General features: G+C 41.9%; 2 protein-coding genes across 2 annotated transcripts in view; both read right to left on the bottom strand.

The window, feature by feature from the left end:
• Window positions 1–1,828, bottom strand: part of hoxb5b (homeobox B5b) — a 2,083-nt gene extending 255 nt beyond the window's left edge. Inside the window, exons 1-3 of the mRNA XM_053341473.1 lie at window positions 1,547–1,828; window positions 1,177–1,504; window positions 1–126 (exon numbers count right to left, since the gene is read on the bottom strand). The exon at window positions 1–126 is cut by the window's left edge and continues 255 nt beyond it. Coding sequence (XP_053197448.1) covers window positions 1–126; window positions 1,177–1,504; window positions 1,547–1,828 — 736 coding nt within the window. The remainder of the gene's footprint in view (window positions 127–1,176; window positions 1,505–1,546) is intronic.
• A 1,482-nt stretch (window positions 1,829–3,310) lies between these two features.
• On the bottom strand, window positions 3,311–5,128 carry hoxb6b (homeobox B6b). Its single transcript, XM_053341479.1, has 2 exons — window positions 4,708–5,128; window positions 3,311–3,573 (listed from the first exon to the last, which is right to left on the bottom strand). The coding sequence occupies exons 1-2, from the start codon at window positions 5,126–5,128 to the stop codon at window positions 3,311–3,313; spliced, it is 684 nt and encodes a 227-aa protein (XP_053197454.1).
• Window positions 5,129–20,000: the final 14,872 nt, after the last annotated feature.

Raw genomic sequence — 20,000 nt, 5'->3', positions numbered from 1 at the left:
CGTGGGCTATCTCTATCCTCCGCCGTCTGGTTAGGTACCTATTGAAGTGAAACTCTTTCTCCAGCTCTAGCGTCTGGTAGCGGGTGTACGCGGTTCGGGCCCTTTTGCCGTCAGGTCCAGTCATATCTACAATTTATACACACAAGGTAGAATACACACAACAAGGAGGAATTAGCAAAAGAGGGAAACTGGCACGAGCAGCAGATAGAGAAAGAGAAAGAGAGAGATGAAGAGATAGAGAGATAGAGATAGTGGGAGAGATAGAGGGAGAGAGTTTTTTTGGAGAGGTTTGACTGCTCTACTTTTTTATAGGGGCTCGTGCACACACACACACACACACACACACACACACATATATAGAGATATATACACACATTTTCCTCCTTTCTTCTCTCCTTCTCTCCATCTCCAGCTCTCACCGCTATATAGTCAGCCTCCATGCGTCCATGCGTAAAAAGGCTAAACCAGCATCATCCTCTCATCATCCTCACCTCTCCAAAACCAAACAACCTCTCCACATATAAACACTTTTTAATCCTAACACTACCTTCTTCTACTTCTTCTCCTTCTTCTCCTTCTTTCACCCCCCCCCCCCCCCCCCCCCCACCCCTCTTCACTCTCTCTCATCCACACCAACACCAAACACCAACCTGCTCACTCATGCAACACTTTGACAGATTTATGACAGCACCCAGACAGCACCGTGACAATCCCTCACAAGCAAATAATTATATTAGATGTGTAAATAATAAATATACACACAGCATACACACAAACAACACTAAAAAAGTAAAGGGGGCATGTGTGTGTGTGTGTGTGTGTGTGTGTGTGTGTGTGAGTGTGAGTTTTTGGTAGATTGCTTCTTCCGTCTTTGGTAATAAATCTTATAGCGTTTGGAAAGCTTGTTTATTATTAGGGTTTTTTTTAAATGGTGCCATATGGTGTAAGGTTCATGCATTTATGAGGATGAGTCAATGGTTGTGTTGGTCAGTCTGGCACGTGCAGCACGCCCAAGCTGATCCAACAAATGCATGCTCTTTACACCAAATGGCACCATTAAAAAAAAATAACAGGCGATAAAAGAAATACTCCATATACCAAACACACACATCCCCTTACTTCCTGTGCTATGTGTTCATATATATATATTTATATATGTATATTTTATAGATGTACCATGGCTTATGTGCAGTTTCCTCATCCAGGGGAATATTTGTGGCGTTTGGCAATCATTTGATGTGGGAGTAGAGGAGGTGGCGTTGGGTTCCTGCTGCTGCTGCTGCTGCTGCTGAGCCCGAGGTGCCGCGTTGGATCCCCCGCTGCTGTGTGCGCCCTCCTCGGTCTCAGAGGCGATGGTGGCCGCGTCCTCTATCTCCGTGAAATGAGCGCTGTTGCTTTTGTTGAGTGTGTTCCCGCCTGAGCTTGAGGAGGTCGTGCTCCGGTCAATCGGCGGAGAGGGGCTTTTTAGTTCCAGCGGCTCCCGGTTGCCCGAGACGCACGAAGACTGCTGCTGCTGCTGTTGCTGCTGCTGCTGCTGCTGCTGCACCGGGTCTGGAGATGAGAGCGAGCAGTTGGGTGTCTGTCTGTACCGGGAGTCCGGCGCGAACCCCCGGGCATCCTCTCTCACTGCACCGAAGTGGCTGCCGGTGTTGGTACGGTTCACGGTTAGGTCCATGCCATTGTAGTTGTAGCCGAAAGACCCGGAGTGCATGGTGCCAGGGTCTCTGAAGGAGCCGCTCACAGCGCCGTTAGTCCCATAATTTAGTAACTGATAGTCGGAGCCATTTGGATAGCGCCCTGAGAACGAGTTTACAAAGTACGAGCTCATTTGCTTGGATTTTTAAAGCCTCGATTTGTAGATCTTTGTCGCTATAATCCTGTGTGCTTGCACGATTTATGGACGCAATCATGAATTATAAGCAATGAAGCCCCTACTGTACTTTGCCAGGTATGCGGGCCAAATATGGGAGCGCGTTCGGGAATCACGTGCCTTTGTTGACCAGTCGTAAATCCTCACTGATGACTTCAAGAGGTAATTCATGCTCCATGGTTACAAATGATGACGAAATAATGGTCGTTATAGGCTCCAGTCAATGGTGCCTCCCCGCTGCGCGCCTCTAGAGAGAGAGAGAGAGAGCCGGAGCAGGCTGAGAGCGCCATCTTCTGGAGAGGCTGGGGACTCACTGTCATACCCCCCCACCCTCCAACCCCCCCTCAGCCCCCCCCCCAACCCTCCAGGAGTCATCCATCATTTATGTAACACTGATAATATAGGCCACAAAAGGCTCAGGTAACACATAACTGAGACTTATCAGCAGAGGGGAAAGTGACAGTTTAACGCGCGGTGCATCAAACGGAAAGCGTTATCTCCATCTTTACGCATCTTTTTTTTTTAAAGGGTGAATTTATGATCTTATTGCTTTTAGAATAACACAAAAAAATCATGTTAAATAATAAAAGTAAGTAGTTTTTTCTTTTTATATATATATATATATATATATGAGTCAAGACGCCACAAGAGTTTCCAATATACATCAAAAAGCCTTTATTTTGTTTCCCCTATGTACAATTTCCTAAACAAAAATATTGCACACATATTATATATATATAGATTTATATATATATATATAATCCAGATGTGCATTGAACACATGGTGAACACCAATAAATAACATTTACTGTAACATCTGTACACACTTTAAACGAAGCTACAGAGCACAGAAACACCCACAGCACAAAGATGGACAGACAAAAAAAACTCTTCTTTCTTTCTTTTTCTTTCTTTTTCTTTTTCTTTCTTTTTAAATGTTTTTCTTGTTTTTCTTTAAGGGAAATAGTTAAAACTCAGCAGAGAGCCCCTTAATGAGGTAAAACCACAGTGTCCAGAACTAAAACACTACAAATTATGTACATTTTTCTTATTTTTCCCCCTCTTCTTTTTTTTTTTTTTGCATAGTCCCCTAAAAAATAAAAGACACGACACATTAAAAGACAAACAGAGGACTTTGATTTTTCTTTTTCTTTTTCTTTTCTTTTCTTTTTTTTTTATACCTAATGCAGACGTCATCACCGCGTGCACATACACTAAAATAAATGTCTATCACGTTTCTATAACATGAGAATTTGCAGCGTTTTGTCTTTTCTTTTATTTTATATCTACAAAGAAATAATACATCATTTCATTTTTCATCCTCACACACACACACACGCACGCGCGCACACACACTCACGCGCACACACACACCTTCCTCTCTAGAGTTCCTTTCTTTTTCTTGTTTCTTTCACATTTCTTTTTTTTTTTTTTTTTTTTTTAGCTCTTCTTCTCCGTTTGTTCCTCTTCTTCTTCTTCGGGTGTTTTTGACGGATTGAGGAGTTTGTTCTCCTTTTTCCACTTCATCCTGCGGTTCTGAAACCAGATTTTGATCTGTCTCTCGGTCAGGCAAAGGGCGTGAGAGATCTCTATCCGGCGCCTCCTGGTCAGGTATCGGTTAAAGTGGAACTCCTTCTCCAGCTCCAGAGTCTGGTAGCGGGTGTAGGTCTGTCGGCCCCTGCGGCCACTGCCTCCAAACGGGCCTGGAAAGAAATATTAATCATAATTTTAAAAAAGACAAATCCATCAGTTATGCAGCAAATTAATTAAATGATTGCTTTAAATTGGGGAGGAAAGGGGAAGGGGGGGGGGGGGGGGGGGGTGTAATTGCATGCAAAAAGCAAAAATCTGCTCGGGTGTATCTTAAAAAAATCAATTTCTAGTATTTTTTTAGATGCATTTTAACTCTAAATTCAATATAAACACACTCTGCTCCATCAGTTAATTATAATATAACAATAATCTGCACTTTATTCTATTTTAAAAAAGCTTCTTCTGTGGGTGCGCACATGTCTCAGGGTGCCACTTTTAAATAGCTTATATTAATTTTTAAAAAATATATTCCACTATATATTTCCAATAATACAGCAGAGTATTGTTCTCGTGGTGAGTTTATAATGAGCTTTAAATATTTAAAAAGCTCCTCAATGATGTCATTAATGAATGCTGAGTGTGTGTCTGGTGCGCAAAAGTGACCTCATGGTGCATTTTCACTCTCTCTCTCTCTCTCTCTCTCTCTCTCTCTCTCTCTCTCTCTCTCTCTCTCTTGTTGTGACCTCAGTAAAATGGTTGTAGTGTTTTATAACGGTACAGTAAAGCCTTACAGTAATGCGTAATAATGGGTGAAGCTTATAAAAATATATCTTAGGTGTTTTATATTCTCCAATAAAAAAAAAAGTGCGTAGTTTTAAAAGCGTTTCTATGATATTGAACCTTTCTCTGCAGCCATGTGATGCTGCTGGGTTGCTTCAAGTTGCAGCTCTGGAGTGATGTAGGCCTACTCTGTATGTGCGTGCATGTGTGTGTGTGCATGCGTGCGTGTGCATGAGCGCGCGTGCGTTCGTGGATGTATGTGATGATATCCAAAAAGCCCTTTAGGCAATCATTATAATCACTAAACATCTTCTATAATCATCTCATGTCTGATGTGAGGGAGTTTGATGTTGAGGGTTTTTTTTTTTTTTTTTACTAAACGTGATTTTAAAAAGTCTCGAGCGTTGACAGCTGTGCTCCTCTTCCTCACGCGGGGCAGAGCAGAGCAGAGCAAGGACTCCATGACAACAACACAGTTTTAAAAGCAAAGCACTAGTTTATGTTGTTGTTGTTGCTGTACTCACCGGCGGAGCACGCATTCATCCTCTGCATCCACGGGTAGATGAGAGTGGAAGATTTGTCGTCGAGGCTGCTGCTGCTCATGCTGACACTCTGCTCCGTGCACTCCGCTTTACGCTGCTGGTGATCCTGAGTGACAAACAGCGGCTGGTCCTCGCGGCTAGTGAAAGCGCACGAGCCCTCCGCGTCCTTGTAGAAAGCCCCCACCGGGTTGTAGTCGCACGGCGCTCCCCCGGTGGTCCGCCCGTAGATGCCCGTCTGCTGGTAGTAAGACGCCGGGTAAACCTTCTCCTGCATGTTGGCTGCTCCATAGTGTCTTAACGGATCGGTGTATCCCGACGAATATAACGGTATCTGACCCAGGAGAGAGTCCTGTCCTCCCGGTAGAGACACGGGAAAAGTTGAGTTGACAAAATAGGAACTCATTGGGTGGACAACGGGGTGTATATACTCCGGAGGAATATGATTTGTTGTCTTTTATAGTCCAAGTGGTTTTGCCATTACTTTATCGGAGATTTGGTTTTTGCTGAAAGAGGGGGGAGGGTGGGGGGTTTGTGAGGTGCCACTGAATACAGAGGGGAAGTGTACCATCTGATCAACCTCTGGCCAATCACCGGCGTCTGTGCTTGCACTATTGCACCCATGGGGGGGCTCTTGTTGCGCGCAGGGATCCCCTGTGAATCGAAATGAAGCGCTTCGAGCCTGTCGGGTCTTTTTTACGCACGCTGCACGCGCACACACACACACACACACACACACACACACTGAGACTCACACTCACAGTGATACAGAGATGCTGCGACTTCATGAAAACACACATATGATGTATAAGAAAGAAGTGCATCAAAACCAACATGCTGTGTAAAACAAATAGAAATACACTCTCACACACACACACACACACACACACGTTAGGGAAACACACACACACGTTAGGGAAACACACACTTTGCGTATTGTTTCCATTTACGCACAAATATCTGCCTCTCCGTCTCCTCCTCTGCATCTATAACCTTCACTTCCCATCCTGTTAAATAATCAGCTGTAACTAATAAACACACACAGCTGTAGTATCCATGCAGCTCTCTGAAGTGCCAAACCAAATCAGGATTAAAACCAAAAACCAATAATGTTCAATATTTCACTCTTTGCTTTATTAAAAGGTGAGACATCCTGATTTCTGATTCTCCTCCAAAACCAGCTGTGATTGACGTCCACGAGGACTTTTACAGAGAGAGAGAGGAGGACACGCGCTTCCACTTCCACACAGATCATCACCATCACCATCACCACCATCCTCACCCTCATCATCCTCATCATCATCATCGTGAACTCAAATGTTTCCCAAAATCTTAGAGACTGTAAGTATTTGACTGTATTTTGAATTAATCACCTTTCAATAACTCTGCTTAGCGATAATGAAGCAGATCAATAAATGTGACTGATCAGTATTAATATCACATATCGATTAAGCAGCATTCGTTTCTTCTTCTTCTTCTCATTGTTATTATTATGTTTAATATCAATAACCAAATACGGAAGCATGTGATATGAGCAGTGGAGGGCCTTTTATTTTAAATAGCAGCACATTAAAGCATTCCTATTAATAAATATAATAAAATGTGTTATTTTAAGTGTAATTATGAACATTTATGATGTTAATAATTCAATTTAAAGCATTTATTCCTCTTTAATTAGCTTTATTCATTACAGTAGTTCACGTTTAATGAGAAATAAAATAAAAATAACGAAATAAAGCTGTGTATTGTTAATATAATGTTAATATAATGATTAAATCTGCGTTGTTTTAATGGATAAACGGAATATTAGCTCATACTAACATGAATAAAGCTGTTTTTCCTTCTGCGCTCCTGATAGGAATATATATAAATGGATAATATGCGTTTCTAAATATTAACATCTACAAAAAAACATATATATATATTAAAACATATATAATATAAAATATAAATGTCTGAATCTTTATGTTCCGCCTCAACCAGGCCGCAACCTCTGCAGGCTGCAAACAGCTGCTGCACGTGACTCAAACAGCTGAATAATATCCACACTATAATGTTCACAGTGTCTATAAGACTGTAACCAAGAGCCAGATATACGTCCATGCTTTCATATCATGGTTTAATATATATATATATGTATAATAATGATAATATTAAAAAGACCCAGACGTTATTCGTATCCAACCAGACGCATGAACGCGCCACAGACAGAAGCCTCACAAACACCCAACAAACACACCAGCTGGTTAAACTCATCCAAACATGACGCAGAAGAAATGTCTCAATCATAAAACCTCCAAATTAAAGCAAATATTTAATCCGCTTTTAAGAAATATTCATATAAAGAGAAAAGAAGCAGCTCGAGGAGGCGACAGCACGCGCACGCGCCATTTCAACCCCCCACAAAAAAAAATCACATTAAATGAAATAAAATCATCAAATTATAACATGAAATGTGTCAGTAGAGTAAAAATATGACTAAAAACAGCTGATTATTATAAAAGAAAAGCAACATATAGGCCTCTGCATCATCATTATAATCATCACCATCATCACCACCATCATCATCATCATCATCATCATCAAAGTCAAGCTTGTGTGGCCTGCAGCAGCAACTAAAACAACATATACCCAAAATATATAGATATATATAAAACCGGAAATGGAAATATATTGTTTTTACGCTTTAAATGTTGGAGACGCTGCAGCAGCAGAAGAAGAAGAAGAAGAAGAAGAAGAAGTTAAGAGCATGCAGCGAAAGGAGAAGAAGAAGAAGAAGGAGAAGGAGAAGGAGAAGATGCTTTGAACTGGATAATTGCCATTTTTCTCTTTCTTTTTTTTTTAAAGGCTTGATCTCCTCATTTCCACTAATCTAAACATCCAGGCCCCTTCACTGACAGTTGAGCCACAACATCGGCTGCAGCGAGCCGAGCAGAGCCGAAGCTTCTCTCTCGTGCTGCGGAGTTAATCGCTGGCAGATTAGAAACATGGTGCCCTTACCTTTGTTGATAATCCATCATGTTCCCCCCGGTGTGGCTGCCACCTCTCTATCCGAAGCTCCTTCTTATTCTTCGCTCCTTTTTTTTCTTCTCCTCCACCTCCTCCTCCCTTCATTCCTTCCCACCATCCTACCTTCTTCAAAAAAAATTAAAAAAAAAAAAATCCCCCCACTTCTTTTTCTTCAAGAAGTGATATCATGAAAGTAATCCCACCATCCAAGGAGTGTGAAGATCCTTCTTTTTTTTCTTTTCTTTTTTTTTTTTTTTACGCACATTATATCGTGACGCAAGCCTTTTTGGAGATGTTTTTACGCACGTCCAACACACACATTCACACACTCTGTCACACTCACACTCACACTCTCTCTCTCTCTCTCTCTCTAAGTATTACAACTCAAAAAAAAAAGAAAAGGTTGTGTTACTATAAGTGTTAAAATGAATGAATGAAGGCGGTTGGGAAAAAACAGCAGCTGCAATATAACCTCATGGGAAATAAGTTCCCATTCCTGCTGTCCGCGTGACCGCCAGCGACCAATCCTCGAGCTCGCTGAGTCGTAAACTTCCAAGGCAAAGTTGTAAATTTTCATAAACAGCAAGCAACCAAGCAAGCCCCCCTTTTTCCTTTTTGTGTGCCTTTCTTTCTTTCTTTTTAAGTAGTAGACTAGTAGCTTTTTACCTCTCTCATCGCCATCTTTATATTCTTTGTATATATATATTCCTTTCCCTCCTCTCTCTCTCCCTTAAAAAACGTGACGCATGGATTTAAAAGAGAAAAGTGTGGAGATATTAAGATGGTGATGTTTGGAGGTCCCCTTTTTTTTAAAGGTTTGTACATCTTATTTTCCCTCCTTGATTAGAAATGCAATGTTATCCACATATTTAAACCCTTAAATTAGATTATATTGGCTGATTTCTTCCTTTCATCTTCATTACGCACCACATGAATCGACTAATCTGCAAAAAAATCTCAATAGCAAATGATTCAACTTCTCCTTTTTCTTCATAATTATTACACTTTAAAACTAAAAAGATAGTTTTAATTTAAAGCTATGAAGATAATGTGTGAAGCAGATCAATGTGAGGCTTCGACTACACAGAGGCCAAAAGAGCCGAAACACTGCTCGGCTATCTTCGGCTCCAGAAGGGGATTTTAAGGTCACGAAAACTTCTCTATATGAAGATTATAAAAAAAAAAAATCTTTAAAAAGCTCATTATCATTTCTAATATCTTATTTCCGTTTTTCTTATTTAAAAAGAAAGGTCTTTTCCAGATGGGCTTTCTGCTGATTTCCACCTCCAGCGAGGATTTCCGACATTTATTAGACGCAATAAAACCATAAATTCCTAAAATGCAGCACATTCCCTCCCTCTTTCTTTCCTCTTTCTTTCCTCCCATCTCTCCTTTTTCTCCTTTTTTCTTTTTTTTTCTTGGCCTCCAGGAGACTCAAACTCCAGCAAAGTGTCTCTAATATGCTTTAAAATGTATAGTTTAGTATATATGTCTAAAATAAAAGGGTCAAACTAACCGCAGCACGTGCACGGTTATATTTAAATAATCAGCTTGTTGGATAATAATCTAAAATATAAACTTATATAAAATAATAAAGGAAAATCAGATAATTAAGTTTATTAATGAAAGATGTGTGTATTTCTCTCTGAAGGCCTGAGAGCTTCAAAATAAAAAAACAGGATCTTTATTTAATGTTTGGCGGAATTTCTTTTAATATTTCAGTCCGATATTAAACCGGAAATGTCCTAAAATCTGATTATTTATTAAAATCATTTTAATTCAGTTGATTCATTTAAGTTTTATAGCTTTTTATGCATGATTGGACACTGAAGGTTAATTTTCTTTCTTTCTTTTTCACTATATATATAATCCAGTAATAATAATAATAATAATAATAATGTTCTTTTTTCCATTTACTCTCCTCTTATTTTCTCAGCTATAAAAATTAACCTTTTATTGAAGCTACAGGTCATATTATTAATATTTCTTCTGTTTCTTTATAGTTTAGTTGAGTTTTTTAGTGTTTTTATGTCTTCAGTCAGTTTTTCCAGAACAAAGAAACATGGAAGCAGAGAAGCTGTAAAACTTTACGGCTTCATAACGATGAAACCACACAGACCGGAAGTAACTCGTCTTCACACATTCAGGAAATAACTGCAGAAAAAAACTATAACAATTAAATACATATTTAAAACGTTAAAACATAAAATAAAGAGTGGCTTTAAATAAAAAAACTAAAAAAAAAAAAGCTTATTTTTTGCATATTCTGTCAAATTAAAAAAAAGTTAAAATGAAGATAAAGAAACTAACTCACAATAAAAAATATAAATTTATTGAGCGTCAGTATTTCTCATACATGACTGCACAAACACATTTCCTTGAGATGATCAGCAGCAGCAGCCTTTATTTCTTCCTTCAGTTGATTTTAATATTAATCTGATAATAATAATAATAATAATAATCTGTTAAATTAGGTTAAATGAGGTTAAATGAGGCGGGTGGAGACGTTGGCACCGTCAGGGTGGAGACGTTGGCACCGTCAGGTTTGAGCTTCAGTGGCACGAAGAGTTTAAACTGCTGCAAAAATAAAATAACATCTATTTACAGGATGAAGTTCATCAAAGGCACCGAGTGGTTCTGAGTCTGTACGGTGAGAGGCTGCTACACCTCCACCTCCATCTTTACCTCCATCTATACCTCCACCTCCACCTTCACCTCCATCTTTACCTCCATCTACACCTCCACCTCCATCTATACCCCCATCTATACCTCCACCTCCACCTTCACCTCCATCTACACCTCCACCTTCACCTCCATCTATATAACTCCATATCCATCTCTATCTATACCTCTTCCTCCACCTTCACCTCCATCTCTACCTCCATCTATACCTCTTGCTCCAACTCTAACTCCATCTCCACCTCTACCTCTTGCTCCAACTCTAACTCCATCTCCATCTATACCTCCATCTATACCTCCATCTCTACCTCCAGCTCCATCTATACCTCCAGCTCCATCTATACCTCTATCTTCACCTCTACCTCCATCTCCATCTATACTTCTTCCTCCATCTCTACCTCTACCTCCATCTATACCTCTACCTTCACCTCAATCTCTACTTCCACTCCATCTATACCTTCACCTCAACTTCCATCTCCACCTCCATCTATACCTCTACCTCCATCTCTACTTCCACTCCATCTATACCTCCACCTCCATCTCTACCTCCATCTATACCTCTACCTTCACCTCTACCTCCATCTATACCTCTACCTTCACCTCTACCTCCATCTATACCTCCAGCTCCATCTATACCTCTACCTCCATCTCTACCTCCATCTATACCTCCAGCTCCATCTATACCTCCACTTTCACCTCTACCTCCATCTCTACCTTCACCTCAACTTCCACCTCCATCTCTACTTTCATCTCCACCTCCACCTCTACCTGCATCTCTACCTCCACCTCTACCTCCAGTCCTCCACCGTTTTATCTTTTCCACACATATATACGGGGTCCTGCTGGTGCTCCTGCTCCTGCTCCTTGTTTCCTGCTCCGTCACCTTGTTTCCTGCTCCGTCACCTTGTTTCCTGCTCCGTCACTGTCCCTTCCCGTGCTGCGGAGCACTGCGGAAAGAGTTTCTGACGATGTGAGAGAAGCCAGACCTTCTCACCAGAGGGGCTCGGGTGGACATGACGAACAGACTCTGCAGGGCGGCGGGGTCGTGGGACACGTAGGAGCAGCGCAGCCGTCCTCCTCCTCCTCCTCCGCCTCCTCCTCCTCCTCCTCTTTTAGTGACGTGGTGGTTTATGACGGGGACTCCAGGACGGGACCGGCCGTCGGAGCAGCTGTCCTGCTGGACGGCCAGAGAGCCGCTGACTGGAGGGATGAAACACACGAGGAGAAAATACGACGTCTGAGGAACAAATACACAGAAGATTAACTGTCGTGTTTTAATTATTAATTTAATTAAGATGAAACTGAAACTGCTCCGACTTCACTATCAGACGCATTTATGTGTAAAGTTAAAGCACAAACTTAATTATTTAACTTCAGATGTGTTGGATGCTTATTTTAACATTTTCTGAGTCAAGTCCTCACACTTATTTTAAATTTATGAGGCCAATTTGTGATTTTTAAACATTTTACAGCTACATTATTTAAAAAGAAAAGCTTATATACTTTCCACATGATCACGAGCTACATACTGACTTTACAGAGTAGATAAAAACTTTATAAATAAAACCTTCATGTCTGTCTCAGTGTGGAGTCTTTGCTCACCTGGCCAGTAGGTCCGCTGGGCGCTGAGGGTCCGATGTGTTTCTATGACTGTGTTAAGGCTCTCTGGATCGTACTGGTTCTGGTTCCTGTGGTCTAACGTGGGCCGGAGCAGACGCTGCTGCTGCTGCTGCTGCTGCTGACACACAGGCGGAGACGAGACTTCATGATGAGGTTGTTTCTCTCAGTACGACAGTAATTATTATCACTCCAGAGTTAAACAGCGACAGAAACATTTATACAGTTTATACAGCTTCATTTTTGACACATGTGGAGTTAAACTAGTTTTTAATATCCAGAGTTAAAACTGATCATTTTCCATTTTTTTGAGGAAACTTGCAAACATTTCTCTGACATTTAATCTCACATAAATCATTTAAATAAAGTGTGGAGCATTATACATACATATTTTACCTTTTTGCTTCTTAGAAAAATGATTAGAAGTTTAAAAAAAATAAGTCACATATAGGGAAAGCTTTTGAAGTGGGTGAATTATTATTTTTTTGCATTTTATTTTGTAGGAACATTTAAAATACTAATTAATAAATTGAAATAATAAAATAATAGTGATAGCTGCTCTGCTCTGTGGTGACGGTGACGTACCTGCCGTGACATCTGAGAGCAGGGCTGCTGCTTCATCCTTTGGGAAAACTGAGTCAAAGACGTCAACTGGGATAAAAAAATAAATAAATAAATAAATAAATTGACTTAAAGATTTTTTTTTACTTAACTTATAATTTAATAAACAAGTAAAAAGTGAAATTAGATACAACGTGTGCTGCTGCTGATGTCTTTATGCTTTAGACAACAGCACCTGCATTCAAGATTCACCTTCATGTGATGTCTCTGCTGGTAGGGGTCCTGCAGGAAGCCCCCACCTCCTCCTCCTCCTCCTCCTCCACCTCCTCCTCCTCCTCCTCCTCCTCGGCCCTGCAGCAGCAGCTGGTGGATCTGGTCCACCACCCCGAGGTCTTGCAGCAGCTTCTTCCTCTGGAGCAGCGCCTCCACCCGCTCCCTCTCCTCCATCTCCTCGTCTTCCTCCTCCTTCCTCCTCTTCTCCTCCTCTGTCTGCTGCTGCTCCTCCTGCTCCTCCTGCTCCTCCTCCTGCTGCTGCTGGATTTTAGGATCCTCGGGCGCGTCAGACAGAGAGCGCTCGGTGAGGAGCTGCGGAGACGTTTTGATTGGATTTGGTATTATTGCCTCTCTGTGTGTGTGTGTGTGTGTGTGTGTGTGTGTGTGTGTCTGTGTCTGTGTGTGTGTGTGTGTGTGTGTGTCTGTGTGTGTGTGTCTGTGTGTGTGTCTGTGTGTGTGTGTGTGTGTGTGTGTGTGTGTATCCACCCGGTGTGCATTTTTACAATATATTAGAAATTACTGTCAGCGAATAAAACCTCGATGACGGCGTTTGTTTTTCTCCTGACTATAAAACTTATTTGAATTTAAAATGAGGAGAACCGAACCGGCCGATAGAAAATATTATTCTGTCTCATTTAAATTGTGTAAAGTGTGTATTTACGGCGAGGGGGGTCAGCCAGAATATGAACCGTTCATCATCACCACCACCACCACCACCACCACCACCACCAACCGGACACAAGAAGAAGAAGCAGCAGTTTGACGCCCTCTAGTGGCGTCATGTGGTCGCTGCACTCACCAGCCGCAGCTCGCAGTCGGAGTCGGGGGGTTGAGTCATTGCCCTCCGAGGTTTGGCTCGCTCCCCCGCTGTCTCCCCCTGCAGCTCCCTCTTCTTACCCTTCTGGTCGCGCTCCTTCTGCTCCTGCTTCAGACGCAGCTCCTGCAGTTGTTGCCTGAACACACACACACACACACACACACACACACACACACACGAGGAGAGTTTTATAGATCATTTACTACTAATTAAACTTCCTTTAATATCATTTTTTCTTCTTTTCTTCTGTTTCCTATCCACTTCAATCCCTCCCAGTATAGAGAGAATAAACATCTTTATTCTTTATTATAATTATTTGCCTCTAATTATAAAGTTAAAATATTTTAAATCAAATGAAGAAAAGAAAAGCAAACGTCCACCAAACTGCATTTAAATACGTCAAAGTTTGTCTTATATTTTTAATAGTTGTGTCAAATGAAACAGAGTGGACAAAGTGAAGAGGATATTTATTTAATTTATTACTACTTAAACTCTCTTTAATATTACTTTTCTTCTTTTTATAGTTTTCTAACCCCCTCCCTCCCCCCAATATATAGAGTATACTACTGCTGTGCAATATATACTTTTGTATCTTTATAATTTTAATTTATTTCCCCTGTTTTATTATATTTAATAAATATATATTTTGCACTATTTTCGAGGCATTGCAACAGAATCTGGTTCTGCTGTGTGCTGTATGATGTTTAATCTGAATGACTAATAACATCTAATCTTTATTCTTTATTACAATTAAATAATTAATAATTGATCTGTTCTCACTACTGAAATCATGAAGTTAAACCTATAAACAAAGAAAAGAAAAGTAAGTCTTCACCAAACTACATTTAAATATGTTAAAGTTTCTCTCATCTTGCAGTTTTTAGTTTTTTTTAGTAGTTATTTGGTTTGTGCTAAAAAATATATAAATATAAATAAATATATTTACCCACAGAGGAGTGTCCAGTTCTGCCTTTATAGTTCATTATTTTACTAATATATGAAGTTTGTGTCTCTCCCTTTATAATCAATCTTACTTATTTACTTTTATACATAATGTTTCTATTTACTCTATTTTTTACTACTATTGGTTTTTATTGCTTGTGTTCTTATTATTTATTGTTCTTTATTCTTTTTATTGACACTTTTTTACAGTAATAAGGAATATCTATCTATATCCTATCTTATCTTTATAATGATGCTTCTACTGTATTTTACTTAATTTAATAATTATATTTTATGTCTTTACAATCATCAGGTTTTTTTACAGTATTGCTTTTATGGTGAATGTAGAGATGAGGTTGTCTCGACTTTTCCTCATTTTCTATCATTTCTGTTGGTTCATTTATCTTCCTCCCTCCCTCCTTTCCTTCCTTCTTCCTCCCTCCTTTCCTTCCTTCATCCTCCCTCCCTTCCTTCTTTCCTCCCTTCCTTCCTTTAATCTCAAATAATTTAATCTAATCACTTATTTCTCTGATATCCAATCAATTAATCGACAAACTCTTTCAGCATTAGCAGAGTTTAACACAGAAACATCCTCCTTTTTTATTTCATGCTCCTTCTATTCAAACTATTTGACCTAAAAAAGTGGATCACTGTTTCTTAAATCTTCAAACGTCCCGACCAACAACCTAAAACATACTCAGACTAATGAAACCAGATAATATTCATATTTGAGAAGAAGCTGAAATCAGAGAGAATATATTTGATGTTTTTTGGATGAAAAAATGACTTAAACCAATTAATCGCTTATCAAAATAGTTGGCGATCAAATTTCTGTCAATGGGCTAATAATCAATTAATTAATGAAACTCTATTAACCTTCCTGTCGTCCTCCCGGGTCAAATTCACCCATTCCTTTCCTTCCTTCCTTCCTTCCTTCCTTCCTTCCTTCAGTCCTTCCTCTCTCCTTCTCTCTTTCTTTCCTTCTTCTCTCTTTCCTCCCTCCCTCCCTCCCTCCACCTCCATCCCCTTTCTTCCTTCTGTCGTTCCTTGCTCTCTCTCACCTTCCTTCCTTCCTTCCTCCCTGCCTTCTTTCCTTTACTCCCTTCCTTCCTTCTTTCCTTTACTCCTTTACTCCCTTCCTTCCCTCTTTCCTCTCTCCCTCCCTCCATCATTTCCTTCCTTCTTCCTCCCTTCTTTCCTTGACTCGAACACAACAGGAGGGTTAAAGATAATAAAAAATAATAGTTATTTACAATCATAATCTACAAAATCACTGTTTGATGGAAAACATGAAGTCTTGGATTTGAATATTTCATCATAAAGCTTTAACGATATATAAACCAGCAGTTATATCATGTTACACAGCCTCATATTAAATAAACCCTCTGTGCTGTGCTGCTCTCTCTCTCTCTCTCCTCCTGAGTGCTGATGGGTGTGGTGATGGATGTGCTGAGAGCGTGCAGCGCTGCGTTACCTGGCACACTCCTCTCTGGCTTTGGACGCCGCCGTCTCCTGGAAGAGAGAGCTGCTGTGTTTAAAGTACTTGTCGTATTTCTCGTCTCCGTCTCTCGGGTAGATCCTCTTGAAGCCTCCCAGGTGTCTGGCCTCGTACTTCTCCATCTGCTGCACCGTGGCGGCCTGGCACTGACGCAGCTCCTCTGACCTGCACGCACACACACACACACACACACACACACAGAGAGGAGCGTTAACCTTCATGCTGCAGGTCTTCTCTCTAACAATGGCCGACCTTGTGTGGAATATAAAGTACCTGGCCTCTCTGGAGCTCTTCTGCTGCAGTCTGTCCTTCACCCTGCGTCTCTCCTCCTTGGTGATCTTGCGGCGGTCGCAGGCTCCCAGGTTGATGAGGACCAGCGTGTCGTACAGCAGCGCGTCCTTCACCTCGCGGTCCAGCTGGGAGTCGGTGGTGAAACTCGGGGAGTGATTCACCTGAACGTACAAAACACAGTCAAACACATACTGAAGGATTTAAAGACGATTACCTAACATATTAAACATTTAAACTCCTTAAACCTTCTGTTGTCCTCAGGAAGGAAGGAAGGAAAGGAGGAAGGAAAGGAGGAAGGAAGGAAGGAAGGAAGGAAGGAAGGAGGGAGGGAAGGAAGGAAGGAAGGAAAGGAGGGAGGAAGGAAGGGAGGGAAGGAAGGAAGGAAGACCAGAGGAAGGAAGGAAGGAAGGAAGGACAAAGGAAAGAAGGAACGAGGCAGTCCCTCCTTTCTTCCTTCTTCTCTCCCTCCTTTCCTTCCTTCTTCCTCCCTTCCTCCCTTCCTACCTTCCTTCCTTCCTACCTCCCTCCCTTCCTTCCTCCTTTCTTTCCTCTCTTCTTTCTTCCTTTCTTCCTTCCTCCCTCCTTTCCTTCCTTCTTCCTCCCTTCCCTCCTTCCTTCCTCCCTCCTTTCCTTCCTAATAACTTTATAAGGAACTAAAAGGGGTAAAATGTTAATATCAGTCTTATTTATCATCTGAACTAAACTGCAGTAAATACAAAAGAGTTTTAAGTTGAGAATCTGAAGTTGACAGGAAGAGATAATTATATATACTCATGTTTAATATACTATATATAAATATTAAACTAGTGGTTGTCCCTCACCTCCAGCACCCAGGGTCTGAGCCGGTGGTCCAGCAGCACGTCGAAGCCCAGGATCTCGAAGCAGGCGCTGCCGGCCGTGTGGTTGGGGAAGCAGGTGTGGTAGTTGTGCTTCAGGATGGGGTGAGCGGAGATCAGCGTCTTTATGATCACGTCCTCGATGTCGTTCCACATCTTCTCCGTGTTGCAGCTGTTGGACTCCAGGTGCTTGTTCAGCGTGGAGAGCTTTCTGGGTGGGTAAAAAAAAAAAAACAGGAAATATTTAACCCTCCTGTTGTCCTCGAGTCAAGGAAGGAAGGGAGGAAAGAAGGATGGAAGGGAGGAAGAAGGAAGGAAAGGAGTGAGGGAGGAAGGAAGGAAGGAAGGAAAGGCGGGAGGAAGAAAGGGAGGAAGGAAAAGAAGGAAGGAAGGAAGAAGGAAGGAAAGGATGGAAGGGAGGAAGAAGGAAGGAAAGGAGGGAGGGAGGAAGGAAGGAAGAAAAGGAGGGAGGATGGAAGGAAGGAAGGAAAGGCGGGAGGAAGAAAGGGAGGAAGGAAAGGAGGAAAGAAGGAAAGGAAAAGAGGAAGGGAGGAAGGTAGGGGGGGAGGAAAGAAAGAGAGAAGGAGGGAGGGAGGAAGGAAGGGAGGAAAGAAGGGATGGAGGAAGGAAAGAAGGAAGGGAGGAAAGAAGGGATGGAGGAAGGAAAGAAGGAAGGGAGGAAAGAGAGGAAGGAAAGAAAGAGAGAAGGAAGGAAGAAAGGGGGATGGAGGAAGGAAAGAAGGAAGGGAGGAAAGGGAGAGGAGGAAGGAAAGAAAGAGAGAAGGAGGGAGGTAGGAAGGACAGACAGAAGGAAGGAAGGAAGGAGGAAAGAGAGAGGAAGGAAAGAAAGAGAGAAGGAGGGAAGAAAGGGGGATGGAGGAAGGAAAGAGGGAAGGGAGGAAAGAGAGGAAGGAAAGAAAGAGAGAAGGAGGGAAGGAAGGGAGGAGAGAGAGAGGAAGGAAAGAAAGAGAGAAGGAAGGAAGAAAGGGGGATGGAGGAAGGAAAGAAGGAAGGGAGGAAAGAGAGGAAGGAAAGAAAGAGAGAAGGAGGGAGGAAGGACAGACAGAAGGAAGGAAGGAAGGAAGGGAGGAGAGAGAGAGGAAGGAAAGAAAGAGAGAAGGAGGGAAGAAAGGGGGATGGAGGAAGGAAAGAAGGAAGGGAGGAAAGAGAGGAAGGAAAGAAAGAGAGAAGGAGGGAGGAAGGACAGACAGAAGGAAGGAAGGAAGGAAGGGAGGAGAGAGAGAGGAAGGAAAGAAAGAGAGAAGGAAGGAAGAAAGGGGGATGGAGGAAGGAAAGAAGGAAGGGAGGAAAGAGAGAGGAAGGACAGAAAGAGATAAGGAAGGAAGAAAGGGGGATGGAGGAAGGAAAGAAGGAAGGGAGGAAAGAGAGGAAGGAAAGAAAGAGAGAAGGAGGGAGGAAGGACAGACAGAAGGAAGGAAGGAAGGAAGGAAGGGAGGAAAGAGAGAGGAAGGAAAGAAAGAGAGAAGGAGGGAAGAAAGGACAGACAGAAGGAAGGAAGGAAGGAAGGGAGGAAAGAGAGAGGAAGGACAGAAAGAGAGAAGGAAGGAAGGGAGGAAAGAAGAAGCAGTCAAAACAGACGGGGTCAATTTGACCCGGGAGGACGACAGGAAGGAGTCGTAGTAATGAGACAGAACATGAATCATCATCTGGTGTATTTCTGTATTTCTACCGCTTGCTGCCGGTGTCTTCGTCACGGACAAAGTTCTCACTGTGCTTGTTGATGGAGTAGTTGGTGAGATGCATGCAGACGTCCTCCTGATGGTAGAGAGACAAGGAAAGGAAAAGATGAAGGTATTATTTAGAGGTTGTATAAAGGTCAAGTTATCACGAATTAACTGGTCTGAAATGTGTCCCCAAAAGTAGCCTAAACACACACAGAAAGACACACACACACACACACACACACACACAGACACTCACACACGCACACACACACACACACACACACACACAGAGGCACACACACACACACACACACACACACAGAGACACACACACACACACACACACACACACACACACACACACACACACACAAACACACAGACACCGACACACACACAGAGGCACACATACCGACACACACATACACACACACACACACACAGACACCGACACACACACAGAGGCACACACACACACACACACACAGAGACACACACACACATAGAGAGAGACACACACAGACACACACAGACACACACACAGACACACACACACACACACACAGACACTCACACAGACACAGACACACACACAGAGGCACACACACACACACACACACACACACACACAGACACACACACACACACACACACACACACACACACACACACACACACACACACACACACACACACATTTTCAATTATGTGGTTTAGTTTAAATTTAAAGGGTTAAAATGTGAAAATAAACGTATGAATAAGTTGCACACATTCTTTTTTTGTGGACCTAGCATCAAATTTCTGCTTTTCCTTCCTTCCTTCCTTCCTTCCTTCCTCCTTTCCTTCCTGTCTCCCTCCTTACTCATTTCCTTCCTCCCTTCCTGTCTCCCTCCTTACTCATTTCCTTCCTTCCTTCTTACTCCTTGCCTTCCTCCCTTCTTCCCTCCTTCCTTCTTTCCTTTCCTCCTTCCTTCTCATCTCCCTCCCTCCCTCCTACCTTCCTCCCTTCCTTCTTTCCTCTGTCCTTCTTTCCTCCTTCCCTCCTACTTTCCTTCCTTCTTTCCTTTCCT

Source organism: Scomber japonicus, chromosome 20 (genome assembly GCF_027409825.1).
Source record: "Scomber japonicus isolate fScoJap1 chromosome 20, fScoJap1.pri, whole genome shotgun sequence".
Taxonomy (NCBI): Eukaryota; Metazoa; Chordata; class Actinopteri; order Scombriformes; family Scombridae; genus Scomber; species Scomber japonicus.
This window is presented reverse-complemented; position numbering and strand designations above follow the sequence as displayed.

What these genes read in the sequence shown, in the direction of transcription:
- hoxb6b (XM_053341479.1), bottom strand. Translation starts at nt 5,128, where the DNA reads ATGAGTTCCTATTTTGTCAACTCAACTTTTCCCGTGTCTCTACCGGGA. An exon ending in GATGAATGCGTGCTCCGCCG is followed by an intron (nt 3,574 to 4,707) that starts GTGAGTACAGCA and finishes ATTTCTTTCCAG; the next exon opens with GCCCGTTTGGAGGCAGTGGC.